Consider the following 15,845-nt stretch of genomic DNA (forward strand, 5'->3'; position numbering starts at 1 on the left):
GTGATTCATAACCCTACACTAGCCCTTCAAACACTCTACTTAGTTTTTACATTGAAAGGTAACATTTGCTTTATCTGGAGTAGGAAATGGTTCTATGGCTATTACAAAATGTCAGCAGGATTTAAGAATAAAGCTTAAAGAAAATCACTATCAGTTCTTTCAAACCTCTTTGATACATTTTAAGTCGCACTTTAAGTTGCATCTATCCAATTTTCTGCATACCTCTTGAGAACAGTCCTGCAAGACAACTCTAGAAGTCTCTCTCTGTCTTTTTTATTCTTCTGCAAGGTTAGTTTAGTTTGCTTAATGTAAAAGAACAATTCATTTTAAAATGAAAAGCATGAAGGTGGAGCAGTAATTAAAGAGGTAGAAAAAGTAGATGAGACAAGAAAGTAAGAAGTAGATCATCAATTTGATGTATTCAGCTTCACTTGTGCCAGTGTAAGAGGTGGCATCTGTTTATGGTTAAAGAGGAACAATCGTGGAAACAGAGCAAGAGCTAGAAATGAGGGCTCACTCATCCTCAACTGCAAAGTAGCCAGATCTCATCATTATGTTTGATAATGGCCCTTTAATCTGAGCTGGGCCCCTGAAAGGGCCCAAGAAAGATGGCAATGGAAATTTTAAACCCAAATTTTAGGACTGTGGTTGTTCTTGTGGTGGAGCTTTTCCTTTAGGAGAACCATGTCTGTGTTATGAAGTGACCCCCATGTCGGTGCTACACAGCCACACTTGGATGCTGGGTGCAGAGGCCTGCTTCAGATTCTTCAGATGCGAGTGATCTCTGAACAATGCTCATCCTGGTCTCCAGGAAAACATACCAGCAGCCAAAGATAACTGGAGTGGAATCTGGCTAAACCCACCATCTTCCACACTGGTCCCCTTCCTCCTCTGAGCCTCACCCTCTCCCAGGGGTCTGCAAGGGTGTGTGTGGCAGGCAGCCATCACCCAGGAATCTCCCCTCTGCCTGGCAGTTTAGGACTGGGAGGGATCTTTCCTGTTTTCTGGCCCCTTTCAGGACTGCCAAAAGGAAGACAGACACAACCTGGAACTTATGCCGAAGTTTTCCAAGTCTTTGTTAAGTGGCAGGGTGATGGATATCAGTCAGTAGCGTCTGAGTGTAAAAGTAAAAGGAAATCAGGTGGAGTCTCCAAGAGTCTAACAGGAACTGCAGATGGTTGGGAATGAATGTCCCAACTTTCATGTTTTTTTGGAATATTAAATTTTAACAAATGATACAACAAAGAGCAATCCACAGCCACACAGCAGATGCTCATATCACCAGAACAGAAGCACACACGCATTCCTGCTTTCCACACAAGTGCTGTTAGTGATCTCTTTGCCATGTTATTTGATTGTTAGCCTGGCTGTAAGAATATACTGTCTACCTATGTGTCAGCTTGTTTATCTTACCTGTCCCTTCTTAAGCCATTGACTGCTTTTAGCCATGTCTGGTAGAATGAAAAAAGTCTCAAAGTCATAAAATCCCTAAAAAATTCATTACCGTAGGTAGCCAGGTCTGTATAGAGAATAAGGGAGGATATCCTTCTAAGAGGATAGAAAATCTACACTTGGGTAAATCCTTAGGTCTGTTGCAAACTGGGCTTCAAAAGCACTTAGCATAACATGTTTATCTAACACTACCAGCTTTTTCTGGGACTGGCAAATGAATTATTTAGTAATGGAGACTACATGTTTATCTGTTTGGCTTCTGTGGGTTCATGTTATAGAAAACTATAGGAGTGTCTGTAGGGGTCGCAGCTTTGTGTCATAGACCCCCTGTCTTAACAGGAGGAAGGGAGCACAGAGAGGCAAGTTTTAGCTTTTATTGCTAATACCTTGTAAAATAGCCTTCGTGGTCTGCAGACTCAGACCTGCGCAGGTCTATGTGACCTAAGATTTATTACACCACTGCCATATTTATACTTCCCTCTCCAGATCCTGGATACGAAAGAAATTAAAGGTCCAAAAGTTCAGCTGCATGTTAATACATCCAGATATACCCAATATTTAACTTCTCTAGACAAAGGAACCTCACTGAGGGCTGGCTTGTCCTGTTACATTGTGCAGGTGTCAGCACTGTATGCTGCAAAGCTTCATGCAACCTTAGGGATAAAAAAGAATAAAAACCAAGTGTATGCTCAATGGGAACCAGATGGAGTTTTCATTAGATATGACTTCTAATGATCTGCTTTAAAAGTAAAGATACACCATTCCACGCAGAAGGACCTCCTTCAGCTTCATTTAGGTCCCAGGCTTATTATCCTAGCTACAGATAAGCAAGATTACAAGTTGTTTGTATCATTAGAAATTCCAGTCAAACTCTCCTACCATTATTAGAATTCCAAACACAGCAACCCAATTTTGGGGCCTTAACAATAACTTTCCCTAAGATGTATCTTTATTTAATGATTCAAAGTTATTATTATGGGCCTGGCAGTTGCTTGCTCAGTTTCTGGAGTGTTACCATGTAACCTGGGTCAGAATAAAGATCCTGGAATATTCATTGCAGGGCAGAGCTTTTGCTTCTTCAAGGGCTTGGTCTTCACAGTGAGCTTTGATGTGACTCCTCCAAGTGGTGTTCCTTTCTGTGAGAAGTGACCCCAGCAGTCTAGAAAGCCTCAAGATCCTTCCTAAAAGGACGAACCCTGCAATCCATTGCCTGTAGGTACTAAATCAACTTCTGACAAGTAAAGAACAATACAATCCCAGGGTTTTAGGAGTAGATGGTTGTTGCCAAACCACAATAAATGCTTTTGTCTGGAACTCATGGAACAGTAACATAGCAATGGAGGGTGTACCCTTGTCTGTTATTCCCTCTGAGCAAATTCTCAGAGACATGTTACCAGGATTCAGATAGTTTTCATGGAACTAGTAGAGAAATAGGCTTTCATTTCCTTACAAAGAGAGGAAGAGACAATGGAACTCAGCAAAACATATGGCAAGTTTTTCTTCCTGTCTGAGGGTTATGTAAGCAAAACTACTGCCCATCCTCAGGCAGAACTCTCTAAAGTGAGCATCACCTGAGAAAATCTGTTACCTCTTTTCTGTTATGAACTGACAAAATTGCTTTACTTCCTCTGCCTATGTATAATTGCAACCTCTGTCTCCAAATGATCTCCAACTGGAGAGCATGAATCACAATCCACATTCAAGGAAGTTTGGAGCTGACGTCCTGGTTCACTGTCACCTCTCCAAATACATACAAATAATAATTTGTAGAAAATACCTACAGAACTAAAAAATACCTGCATGAATAAAAAAGCAATAAACCTCTTGTTTTCCTAAGAGAAGAACTAGAGGTATCAAGTCCAGTGATACTCTATCACAAACTATTCATTAAGCACCATTCTGAAACCAGGTTTTTCCTACTCTCTCTGTTAGAAACGTTCTTCAGTTTCCAGACTAGAGTTACTAACGACTAGTTTGTTCACATATATTATTATCGCCTACCTGTCTTTAGGTTTAGATTGTACACAAATAGAATGTGAGCCTGGATACTTGGGTTCTGTTGGGTTTTGTCTCTTTCAGGGAAAAAAAAAAAAGAGTTTAAATATAAGATCACCTTGTGTTCTAGATCAAATTATTTCCTCCTATAATTCAGTAAGCAAAAGGAAGAGATGATGAGAGAGTGCTTTGTATTTAGGTTTGTGTAATTTAGTCAGAATGGTCCAGCCTTTTAACAACAGCATTCCTGCTCTGTTGATTGCTCCTGTTATCTTCATCCAAGTAAATACAGTCAAGTTTCTTCCTTTGTGATATATCTGCAGAAATCAGGCACGTGCCCTCTCTCCCTGTGTTGCTACAGTGAAAAAAACAAACAAATCTCATACAATGGTTTCTTCTTCAACCATTTGAATGGCCTTTTTATGATTCAGGGGAGCTTTCTGAGGATGGTGACCAAACTTACACCCCATTTGCACAAAGCCAGTTCCATCAGATAGTGATTACAATGATGGGTAAGAGGTTTCCAGATACTAGTGTATGTGAAGAGGAGTGATTTTCTGAGGATGAATCCTCAGTGACTTCTAAGCAGGTGCCTTTATGAAGGATCTAGCTGTGTAAACCTCAGTCACTCGAGGTGAAATCTTGTCGTAAGTAAATAACATAAAATACACTCCTGAACAGGCCTGCTGCCTACACGTTAAATAACCCCCTGAATTGCTTGAAGTAGTAGCATATGGTGTCTTCTGTTCACAGGTGCAGTAGTGCTTGCATGTGCATGAAGAGCACAGTGAGTTACTGTTGGAATGTTTTTGGCATCTCAGGAAAGGCAGCTTCTCAATGAGATAAGTATATCTTTTGAGGAATCTTTGCTGTACCGCTGAAGTATTCCACCAGTGAAGATGTCTGGAGAAGTGGTAAGAGCAAATACAAGTGACCTCCAGAGCCAGGTACTCCTGTTGAAAAGTTAAGTTGTTTAAGATCTGATTTTAAGAGATCCTGGATACCTTCTAGAAGTTGCTGCCTAAAGTGTCTGCACACCAGGACCCTACATATTTTAAATTGAGCATGCAAAAACACAGCACTGATGGGCACTCTTAAATGTGGTGGCCTACGTGACTTCCTTGTAGTCACTTGGCAGTGCAATAATAGAAGTAGGAACACAGGATTTCTTATGTCTATTGTGTCAATTAGAACAATACTGGTGAGAGCAACTAAGACCAAAAGCCTGGCCTTCAAAATATACGACTTGAAAGGAAAGACGCATTTTTTTGGTAAGGTCCAAATGTGTTTCATTCGACTTTGCTGCTACTCCCAAAGTTTGGTTGTAAACAAGTATGATTTTTACCCTGGAAGCCACACATCTGGATTGCAGTGCCTGTAACTGTTTTCATCATCACAAGTAGTTACTTGCTTTATAATGTTCTGCGTGAGCAGAAAACAGCTTGTAAGAGGTAACCTGAGCAAACTCTATAATTGAAAAGCTTAAATGTCTTCAATTTATGGCAGCAAGGTGGCCACAGCCTTTAACTTCCTCTGTATGACCCTGAGGTCTTCAAAGTCTGCATTTCTAGCCTTGCAGAGTTCTGATTCTGAGTGCTCCCTCTCAAAAGTCCATGCTGACTCTTTGTCCAGATAGTTCAACTGTCCAAAGCAATGCTGGACCATGTGCTTTCATGGGAGATGAATGTGAACATGAGTTCACCTACAGCTGTAACCCTTTTTGTAGCTATACAGCAATAAAACTTGGAAATTAAATTCTGTACATCATAAATATAGTGATGTATCTGTCAGCATTATCAGTACTCAATGCCAAATGACAAAATAATGTTGCACCTGAATAACTGTTTAAATAACAGGTTGTTTCCTCACTGCACAGTTGGTGTATCCTGGAGATGCTGCACTGTGGAGGCTGCATGTATTTGAGTTTATTAGTATTTAAAATGTTCTGTGCCCCTGATTCCATCCTCAGTTCTCCAAATCATGACAAGTGATCACTAAAGAAGTCACTGGAATGAACAGCCACTGAATTCCAGTATGGACAAGGAACCACGGAAAAGGACAGACTTCTAACCTCTGCACATACAAAGCAGGGGTTTGGGGGTACATGGCTGCTGACAGAATGAGAAGGGGACATGAGCTGTTCACTCTAAGGGACTGAGGACACCTGGAGAAGGCTGTATTTGTTTGGAGGACCTGACAGACTTCACTGGTTCCCTGCCTTCCCTTGAAAAGGTCATCCAAAAAGCCTTTCAAGTGTCCCAGTACGATGGTAAGGTCCTCAGTGTGAATGAGTAGAATAGAATACTTTTGCTGTTATCTTCTGCTCCTAAATTGTTGCTACTCCTGCTAAACCTGTGGCTTGCCAACTGACTTCTTGGTAACTTGTGGCTGATTACCTCAGGGTCTCCTTTACACTTGTCTGGGCAACTTTTTGCTCTCACGAGCAGAAATACAGACATGAAATACTAACCACATGGCTTCCAGCAAACAAATGGGACTATGCACCCCCAGTCTGAGTAATGCCATGGTGTGGTGTTGGTTGAAGCTCTGCTGCCTTAAAGATAGCACTGGATGGGTGGGCTGTGAAAGCAGAGACAAAGATTTAATGCATACTCCTCTGGCATTCTTGAATAACACCCTTTTCTGACTGGGTGATACTGTTGACCTGTTTCATAAATTATTAATAAGTGATGCTTCTGAATAAATACTTTCTCTGTATCTTCTCCAACACTGAGGATTAATTTTGCATGGATCTATACATTTACTCTGTTCTTCAGCAGTGACAGAAAGTGATCTCTTGGCCAGATTTTATGAATTATGTTGAACATTTATTACATAATATGATCTTTCTGGATGATATGAAGGCAATTCCAGGGATCTGTCTTTGTTTCTGTCTAACTGTTTTTCTTCCCTAATGGATTGCAGTATATAGATACCTGTAATTTACATGCTGGTTTTGAGTTTAAAGTAAGATCATGGTTAATGTTTTGTATGAAGGAGGGTGGTGAATAGAAGAGTTCACTGACTTCTCAGCTCTGGAATCACCCAAACATGGGGTTACATTCCAAACAAAATACTTAGTGGGTTTCACACCAGTTTTTACCAGTGCATATCCCAATGTTGCTGTTGGGAAAACCTGGATTTATTAAGGCAGTAGTTATGAGAACTTGGCTCCACTACCACACAGCTGGCAACAAGAAAAAAATAATCTAAGGCAGCATGTGAAAAACTTGCTGTCTAGTATGACTGTGAATTTTCCAATAACTGCCTCCAATAGACCACCCTATAACACTGGTTGCAAACATAGAAAGCCTGATTGTTTCTCTAGTCATATAAATCAAATATAGATGTTGAAACGCCAACCTCCCACTATTTGCCTACAACCTTTTCATCTCTTACTGCTTATGTTGCTTTTTTTTTTTCTGATGTCCTTCCTCTCACTCATGTTCAGTACCCCCAGAACAGAGAGGGGCTTTTAGCTTTAATGGCAGAACAGGAGCCAGCAGACGATTAAAAGAAGCTGGGGCAGCAAACTGAGCACAATAAGTACCCAAGAAGTGCACAGTACAGGCTATTTGTGTGTGCACACTTCACGTGCTGTGCCAACCTGAGCAAACCAGTGTATGGTTGGAATAGGAATTCTCTAAAGGATAAACTGAGCTCAGTTTTGGTGTGTTATTTGTAGCCATTAGGTTTACAGCTTGGAACTGTTCTAAGATCTTTTAATCTTTCACTTTACATGCCTTTGTTTTAAATAAATAGGACTTAATAATCAAAGAGAAAAATAGCTGGGGAAGTACAAAACACAACTGGGATAAAGAGGCTTTCGAACTCTAGCAGTGTGTGTGTTGAGGATGAACTTGTAGAAGTACTTCAAAGAGTATATGAAAATAACTGAAAAATCTACCTGAAAATAATAAACTTATTTACAAGGCATCTTAGAACGGTATGGGTTGGAAGGGACCTTAAAGCTCATCCAGTTCCAGCCCCCTGCCATGGGCAGGGACACCTTCCACTAGAGCAGGTTGCTCCAAGCCCCCTCCAGCCTGGCCTTGAACACTGCCAGGGATGGGGCAGCCACAGCTTCTCTGGGCAATTTGAGCTAATGCCAGCCAGGTCAGTGACAAGTTTTGGTAAATATCTCTTGTTGGAGCTCATTAATGTACTACAAATTTATCCCCGTTTTCCTTACTGAAATTTGAGCAAGTCGATAAGAATTCCACAAACCCATAATTAACTTCCCTTGGAGAACAAAAAGGATGCATTTTTTAAATGTTTTTATTGCCTTAGTACCACATGTTACAATTAAAAATGTCTTCCACAGCAAAACACACCAAGAACAGGGATGAGTGCAAACCAAACATAGCAGAAAGTAAATTAGCTATGAAACCACTTACTTCAGTGCAGCAGGGAACAGTAATACACATTTATGAAACGGCTCTTCCTTCCCTGAGAATGTAGAACTTTTTCTCTATTGGAGCTCCTGACATAGGTCAAAACGTTGCACTACACTGAAATTGCCATTCTTTTCCTCCCAGAGACACCTAAACATTGCCCCCAACCACGCATTTTGTTGGAATAGAAGAAAAACCTAGTCCTGAGAAAGACTGCAACCTACTCTGCCTTTCCAAGGCAGTAACTATGCAACATGCTCTCTGCAGATGCTGGACAGAAAGATAAGGAGAACTTGGAACATAAAACTGTGGATTCCACCCCATTACTACTTCTCAGATCTCTATTCCAGTCAGTTTGTACTAACTTTCAAAAGGATGCCTTCTCCAGGAACACAGCTAACATGTGCACTTTACTCAGGTGCTTCAACAGAACTCCACAAATCTTCTGTCAGGTTTTCTTCTCTTAGCATCTCTACAAAAAGGGATTCTGAAGAGATAACCCATACATTTATCTTTTGGTCCACACTAACATATTAAACAACACCTTCCTATACCTGTTGCCAGATGAAACCAAAGTGCAGATAGAGTTACCCAAATTCTTGGATGTGCAGCCATCTCTAGCACCACAGTTCATCTGATGTCAGCACTTGTATATGGGTTGAAGTGTTTATAGGCTGGCAAATTCCCTCTTGTGAGGACCTGTTCCCGGGCTAGTGTACCTTACAAAGACAAAATAATCCTTTTTCTTCCTTGTTCAGTATTTCTTTTAATGTTATGAGATAATTGACATTTCTTCCCTCTCTCTGCTCTCATTTATCAAGGTGATAATGCTTTTGAAGTATTTCATAAATTCCATCCGAACATCTTCAGGATCTTCTTCCAAGTTGGAGTGTATCAGTTTTAGCTTGTTCAGTGGGTAAGCTTTGAAGGTAAATAAAAAATAATTAGATATATTCCTTTTATAAAAGAAATACAATCAAGGTCATGGGACAGCTCATGCTGAAGTCAGTTGGGCTTCAGTAGTATCCAATGTTTGATACCCCAGATAACACTCAACACATGAAGAAGAAATGCATCATAGCTTTTTAGCACTACAAGCAAGTACAACTTGTTGCTAGATTAAATTCTTCAAACATTATTATTAAAGTTTAAAGTCCTGTGTTTGGTCTCACATGCAGTTAGACAGAATCAAACAATTCAACGTTGAACACAATTTTACTACTGAAGTGTGTCCTGGCTTTAGGTAAAGCATGACAAAGTGATAGGACATTCTTTGATTATATCAAAATAATGGAATAATATTGTTATATTAGATATGTATTAATTTAGTAATACTTGTAAATATTTCTTTAATACTGGAATAGTATTTTAACACTGGAACAGGTTGCTCAGAGGGAGTACATGTTCTCATTTGTATGAACAGCCACAAATACATTTGCAGTACATAAAGTACCTATTACTAATTTTAAGAGGAAGACCATTAGCCTTTTATTTCAGAGGGCTCCTATTCTTCTGATGGATAAAATGCAGGCTCAAGTGGCCCCAGAAGTGCCCATTAATAAAAGATAAAATTCAACATCAAAACCAAACTACTAGTGATGGCACAGTATGGCAGGAGTTCCAGTTCCTGGCTCAGCTGCATATTCACTGTGTGACCTTAGAGCAGTCACTCAGCTTTTCTTGTCTTTCCCTTTTGTGAAACCGGCATATTGCTCACCTTCTAGATGACCTTTGAAATTCATTATTTCTGCTTTTGCAAAACACTGTGGCAGATGTAAATGGAAAGGGTATGAACAAGTGTAAAGATAGATTAATGAAAAACAGAGTTACAGATTTGAGTATTCCATCTTCTTACCCAAGGACAGATCTTCTGTGTCACCCCCACTGCCTGGCTTGTGATGTGCAACTAGGAGACACTGACTGTCAAGCAGTGACTGCTGCTGCACGAAACAGGAGTACCACATTTCAATTTCTTTCAGGTGACTGGGCAGCTCAGGATTGAAGATTATTATTACCCCATGAGAGTCCTTCATCAGAGCTGGCCAGCATGTTTCAAACCTTGAAAAACAAGAGAATGATAACAGAAACACGCACTCCATCTTCCTCAAATTTTATTCTTCCCTCTTCAAGAACACATTTCAGTACTTTATTGTAACATTAGTGATCTATCATGTTCCAAATGTTCTAATTTACCTATTATACTTCTCAGTCCTCTGATTTACTGACAGTGCACTATTTGGTCAAATGCTTATTTAAACTTTTTTCCCTAAAAATGGATCTGCCCAGTTCTCAGTGGTATCTTTTGGAAATGAAGGCCTAATTCACAGGTACATTGTTTGAAGTCCACTCACGTAACTTCAGGGAGATAAAGACAGCTACAGAGTGGGCCTCTGTCTCCTGTACCTATTAACTTCATTCTAGGAGCTATAGACTTTGTGTTGTACTTGGTCCTTATCCAAAACCAAGTCAGCTGCTTTATAACAGGAAGCTGTATAAAATATAATCAAATAAAGAGCTGGGAATATTTCTCATCTCAAAAAGATCATCTGCTTTACGCCTTAAGTATGAATATTTTGTGTAAACAGAACTATTAAGTAACCTAGAGGAAGTAACAGCAATGCTAGCTTACTTTTGATCACCACTGCAATCCCACAACTCAAACCGACACCCAGCACCTTTGGTGTTAGTGTTCAAGTTTGGCTTCTCATACTCCAGGATCCTGTGAAATGGGTGGATATACAACATCACCATCACTACACACCACCACAGCCAGAGAGCAGGACTTCCCGAGGGGCTGGGTCAGGCAGCATGCTCCGGGTGTCACTCACCTCAGCCCCTGCGTCGGGCTGTAGCTGCCGATCCCTTCTATGCTCTCCGAAATGAAGTTTGTCAACACCGACTTTCCAGACTGACAGGAAGTGAAGATCCCGTGGTAAGTTAACACGCCAAAACCACACCGCAGCGCACAGTGTGTTACCCAAACCCCCCGATCTCTCTCCATTCTCGGCCTCAGTGCATTCAGGCCTACCCCCCGCCCTCCTCCCGCGACCCCCCAGTCCCTGTGGCCACCTCAGCGGCCCCCGGCGGGGACAGCGGCTCTCAGGCTCCGGTCGCGGTGCCGGCTGAAGGCGCTCACCTCGCGCGGCCCCACCAGCAGCACCTTGGCCTTCAGCATGGCGGCGGCGCCCCCTCCGGCCCTCGCGTTGCCTTAGCAACGCGGCCGCGGGAGGCGGGAAGGCAACTGGGGGACAGCGCGTTGCGATTGGCTTTGCCGGCATCACGTGCCCGGGGAGGCGGTGCCGCCCTGAGGTGGCATCCGGCCCGGTGCCCTCCAGGCGAGTCTCGCTCAGCTCCGCCCGGTGGATCCGCTCCGCCCGTCCTCTCACTGATGGTAGCGGGAGACGGGTGCGGCCCCTCAGGTACCCCCATGGTGGGTTTGCCCCCGGGCCCCTCCTGATGGGGTTGGAGGTGTGGCAGCGGCGCGCCGGGGCCCTGTGGGCTCCCGCAGGCTGCCCGCGGTGAGGTGTGAAGCGCTAAACCCTGACCAGTGTGTCCTGAGGGAAACCTCGCAGGTTTTGTGTCCACCGGGAGGGACTGAGAGCGGGTCCGCTCTGTTGCCCTCGGCCTTTCTGCCCTTTGGAAAGCAAGAGCTGCCTCCACAGGTACTAAACACACATACCGCACAGCGCTCATGCAGTGCTCTGGTGTCACTTGCAGCTTGAGCAGCGCTGTCCTTGCCTGAAGTGTCATTGCGATTTTAACTGCAGATTCCCCTTGAATGGACGATGAAGCAAGCTCTTGAAGTTTCTTATTGAAGCTTGTTAGGGGAAGCAAAAGGCTTTTTAAAATCGCAGCTTCTAAGAAAAAACCCCAAAGCATCTGGCAGACAGATGTGCTGCTTCAGAGCTGTTTAGTGCCCAGGTACAATAGCAGTTTTAGACAAGCTTTCAAATAGAGCCTCTAAGGGGCTACCATAGTGTAAATGTTTATTATTAGGACTACTAATAAATGTGAATCAGAATTGCTCTGCTCTCACTGAGGGGGTAAAAAGTGTTTTTGTCACACTGTAGACGTACTTACTGTACCACTCCTTATGCAGGAGGTAGTTTAGGATGGTTCAGCGTGGCAGTTTAAACTTCAGGAAAACCCTCTGTTTTCAGGTTGGTGGGACAAAGCAATGAAAATACAAAAGCTGCCCCTAGATTCTGCTTTAGCAGACTGGGTGTGTATTGTCTGTGAGGATCCACATGCGGTTCAGGACAAAATCCACACAGAACAGGGGCAACTCATAGTTAATCCTTCCTGCAGTTGTATTTGCTATATTTCAGACCTAACTTCCAAGGAAAAGACACAAAAGGCGACCCAGAGAGAAGAAATTAAAATAGCCTCTCTTACTTGCTGGCAAATGTTATTAGCTGCCACTAGCACATGAAGAGGAATGTGTTATAAAGGGTCCTATTGTGGACAGCAGTACAGAAAGAGGAAGGAAAAAAAGAGTAAGAGGTAACTGAAACTGGGTAAAACTGGCTGTTTGTGCAGCTGCCCAGAAAGCAATTAGGATTAATTTTTAGATGAGGTGTCAGATAGGGGGTTCCTGTGTTTATGTTAGCCACTGAAGAGTAAGGAGAGCACATCTGAATTAAGGCTGCAATTTTTGGATTTATCCATGTGACTTAGGATTTGAAGTCACTTTAGAAAGTGGGAATTAAGCTTTCAAGTCACTTAGGGTGACATTTTCAAAGGCATCTAAGTCAAGTACATTTGATGTTATCAGCATCTGCCTTAGGCATATGGGTGAATTTAGGTTGGTTGCTGATGTATTGTTTGCTGAAAGTACACATGTACATATCAGTAAGGCCATTTTGTTTCACTTATTTAAACCTCTTTTAGTCTGCAGCAGAGAGAAAACTCCAAGCAGCAAGTGAACTACTTCCAGACATTACTGGTAATGGTCTGTAAGTCTTGCATTTATTAGATGGCTGGTTTTCCACCATAATATGTTGGTAGCAAGCACAAATTATCATCTCCAGATGATTCTCCATGGATAGATCCTTCTTCTTCCTTCAAAAGCCTGAAGCAATTGCAGGCTATCAATAATACTTCAATAAAACTGTTTTTCACTCTAGAAAGGTCTGTGAGAACTCAACCTGTGAGACACATTGGTTGCTGTACCAAAGCATGTGGGTTGTTGCCTGAATTACAGATAAGAGACTCTGCCTCCAAGTTAGAGGCCCACAGGTTTTATTGGAAGCAGCAGCACAATGTAGTGCCAGTCACCTTTCAGATAATACTTTATCACTTGCAAATCATTCATTCTTTTGGAGAACAGTATTTTAAGTTTTCATTATATTTCTTTTAATGTGGCATATAACATTTTTCCTATGAAAACAACACAAAAAAAAATCTTTCATAAGCTTTTGTGGCTCAGCACTGGTACTTTATATATTGTAGCTATGTTTTCAAACTTGGGAAAGCATACCCTAGAGCACTCAACTTGTGTGTGAAAATAATGCCTTGGTTAGAAGTGGCACCACATGGTAAAGGCTAACCATGAGAGTGACTGCTCTGCCTGCTTGTGGTGCATTGCATGTCATTTATTGTGTATGTTCAGAAACAACTTTCTAGTGGACACAGGCAGAAACTGTTTATTTTTACTGGTTTGTTTGGTGGCAAGGCATAGAATACAAGAATTGAAGAAATGCTCCTTTCTGTGCACTGAATCCTGTTACTAAACATTAATAAACTCAAAGCTTGTTGCTTCAGAAGCTCAAGGAAGGGATATGTCTCTGAGGTTCAAAGCCTAATTGATTAAGTAAATGATGAAGATTTGTATGAAATGTAGCTGTCCTCTGGAGAAAGTTTTGTGAAGCTATGAAAAAAGACCAAACAGAAACAGGACATTACAGTGCATTGACATGGGTGCAGTGCTGCTCTTTAGCATGAGTTTCCCTTAAAACTGGCTGTTAGGGATTGGTAAACATTTATTTCAGTCTTCCTCTCTCAGAAAACCTATGCTGGAATCAACAGGAAAAGCTCACACAAAACCTCATGCTTGGTTCATGCCAGCAGATTGTCAAGGACTACAGCTCTTTGATTTATCTGTGGTCTCCAGGTCCTTCCCAGAGGAGATGGAGATCTTTATTTCCATTGTATAGAAACACAGAGAAAGGTGAAATGTCTTGTCTCAGGAAGCCACCTGGCAGACAGCATATCTAAGATGAATTAAAATGCCTCTAAGTGTCATTGCAGGCTGTGGGCAGTCACAGAGCAGGCAGACAACTCAGCAGCCAATGTGTTTTCCTGACCAGCAGACATGAACTCAGTGACACCTTAAGGGGCTCAATTCTCCCTATGTACCTCCATCAAAGTCAGAGGAAGTTCCCAAGGGATGAATTTGACTTGCTCCATTTATGCAATGATATATAAACAAAACATAAGGAACAGCAGTCTGTCTCCATGACCCCCACAAAAGAACACAGAAAAGTGCTCTGATTTTTGATCACACTACATGAATGCAAAAGTAGGATTTAGTTTCTACGATTTAAATCTTATGATATAGCTGCAGGTGATGTCTCAATAGATGTTTTGCTTATTCAGAAGTGGTTGCTCTCATCACATTCTGTGGAGCAACAGTAACACCTAGTGGCTAAACGTGCCAGTCCATTGCCTCCTTTCTTCAACAAGCATGAGCTGGAAGGGACATGGTGTGATTGACAGTTCTGACTTGTAAGGTCAACACTTAGGATCTCCAGCGATTTGCCATTTTTCTTTCAACCCCCACCACATTCTGTTTTCTATTAAAAGTGGTAGATGAAATATGAGGCTCTTCCTCCCACCTCCCAACCCCCTTCCCTTTTCTGGCTCATGGAGGAGGTTGTTCCAGTCCATCTTGATCTGTAGGTGGGTGGGCTGTGAGTGGCCAAGCCTACTGCTTCCAGCCTGGAGCACTCAGATTTCTGTCAGGAATCCAAGCTTTTTTCTTGTTTTTTTTTTTTTCTTTTGTGTCTGAAAAGGATCAAGCAGATCATCTGATAGAGGTTGGTGATCTCAGTGCATTTGATAATGTGGTGTTAACTTGCCTGTGTTAAGGCAGACCAATCTGATCTGTTCCAAGAAGTACCATTTCTTAAGATGTGGTATGTGGGATTGTTTGCCATGATCTGCTGGGACTGTTAATTCATCAAAGAGGTACCCCCTAGAAAAAATAGCATTTGAGAGGAGAGAACCCACAGATGTTTATTGTGTTAGCAGGAGAGCCCTTCAGAGGGTCTTCTTTCCCCCTCATAGGGGAAAGTTTCAATTTTTCCATGGAAAAAGACATTAAGCAAAAGTATTTCTGCTAAAGCCAAGACTGTTTGCATTTGTAAATAGAGCCTCAGCTCTTTGTGGGAGTTATAGCACTGGGACATTATGGTCTCGCCATATTCCTGCTGTCTAATTTTAGGCTTCTGGTTTAGTATTTGAATTACCCACTGGAAGCATCTATTTAGGAGAACCTTCACTGCCTGTTAACAGAGCCTGGACTCTTAATTTATCCTGTGGATGCATGGTCTTTTACATATGACGTAAATTTGTACTACCACCTACTCTAAGGAGTAGTATTGCCTCCATTCATGTCCTCAGCTCTCCATCTAGCTTCCTACTAATGACCTGTTTAGATGGAATTCATTAAATTGAAATCAGTTTTCTGAGCCTGTTCCCTGCAAAACTGCATGAAAACCTGGTGTGACAGAAAGAAGGTGATGAGGACCAGTGAGGACGTGGCTAAGTGGGACAAGGATGGGACCACTTCTTTTGGCTACTGTTCTGTACACTGTACTGTTCTGCTACTGTACACTGAATTAAGGCATGTAGGTAGTTACACCATTAGTCAGACCTCTTAAATATGATGTTCTCAATACCTGTTTGTGAGAGCAGACAAAGAGACATGAGAAATACTTTGCTGGGATGTGCTGGGCACCCTTTATATTTAGAAAAGAGCAAGGCAGCCTTGTTGGGCTGGGT

The 15,845-nt window shown here is 42.0% G+C and overlaps 2 protein-coding genes across 10 annotated transcripts in view; one reads left to right on the forward strand and one right to left on the reverse strand.

The window, feature by feature from the left end:
* The window catches only part of COL26A1 (collagen type XXVI alpha 1 chain), a 208,518-nt gene that overhangs the window by 10,840 nt on the left and 181,833 nt on the right, over positions 1-15,845 (forward strand). For 4 of the 6 annotated variants that reach the window (XM_034068817.1, XM_034068814.1, XM_034068816.1 and 1 more), the window contains 3 exons: positions 4,201-5,716; positions 8,663-8,770; positions 10,557-10,773. The gene's annotated coding sequence lies outside the window, so the exon portion shown is untranslated. The remainder of the gene's footprint in view (positions 1-4,200; positions 5,717-8,662; positions 8,771-10,556; positions 10,774-15,845) is intronic. The other 2 variants (XM_034068818.1, XM_034068819.1) reach the window with 2 other exon arrangements.
* Positions 7,708-11,100, reverse strand: IFT22 (intraflagellar transport 22). 4 transcript variants are annotated; one of them, XM_005141368.3, is made up of 5 exons: positions 10,978-11,100; positions 10,670-10,749; positions 10,471-10,560; positions 9,697-9,899; positions 7,708-8,762 (listed from the first exon to the last, which is right to left on the reverse strand). In XM_005141368.3, exons 1-5 carry the CDS (start codon positions 11,014-11,016, stop codon positions 8,614-8,616), a joined length of 561 nt encoding a protein of 186 aa, XP_005141425.1. In that variant the 5' UTR covers positions 11,017-11,100; the 3' UTR covers positions 7,708-8,613. The 4 variants fall into 4 exon arrangements, with proteins under 4 accessions (XP_005141425.1, XP_030910972.1, XP_005141426.1 ...); XM_031055112.1 differs by having other exon boundaries at positions 10,911-11,011; XM_005141369.2 differs by lacking the exon at positions 10,471-10,560.

This window comes from Melopsittacus undulatus, chromosome 13, assembly GCF_012275295.1.
Source record: "Melopsittacus undulatus isolate bMelUnd1 chromosome 13, bMelUnd1.mat.Z, whole genome shotgun sequence".
Taxonomy (NCBI): domain Eukaryota; kingdom Metazoa; phylum Chordata; class Aves; order Psittaciformes; family Psittaculidae; genus Melopsittacus; species Melopsittacus undulatus.

Excerpts from the sequence above, each read along its gene's own strand:
- IFT22 (XM_005141368.3), bottom strand. The coding sequence starts at position 11,016 with ATGCTGAAGGCCAAGGTGCTGCTGGTGGGGCCGCGCGAG. Across the intron at positions 10,750-10,977 it reads TGCTGGTGGGGCCGCGCGAG|TCTGGAAAGTCGGTGTTGAC; the intron begins GTGAGCGCCTTC and ends ACTTCCTGTCAG. Across the intron at positions 10,561-10,669 it reads AGCCCGACGCAGGGGCTGAG|GATCCTGGAGTATGAGAAGC; the intron begins GTGAGTGACACC and ends CCCATTTCACAG.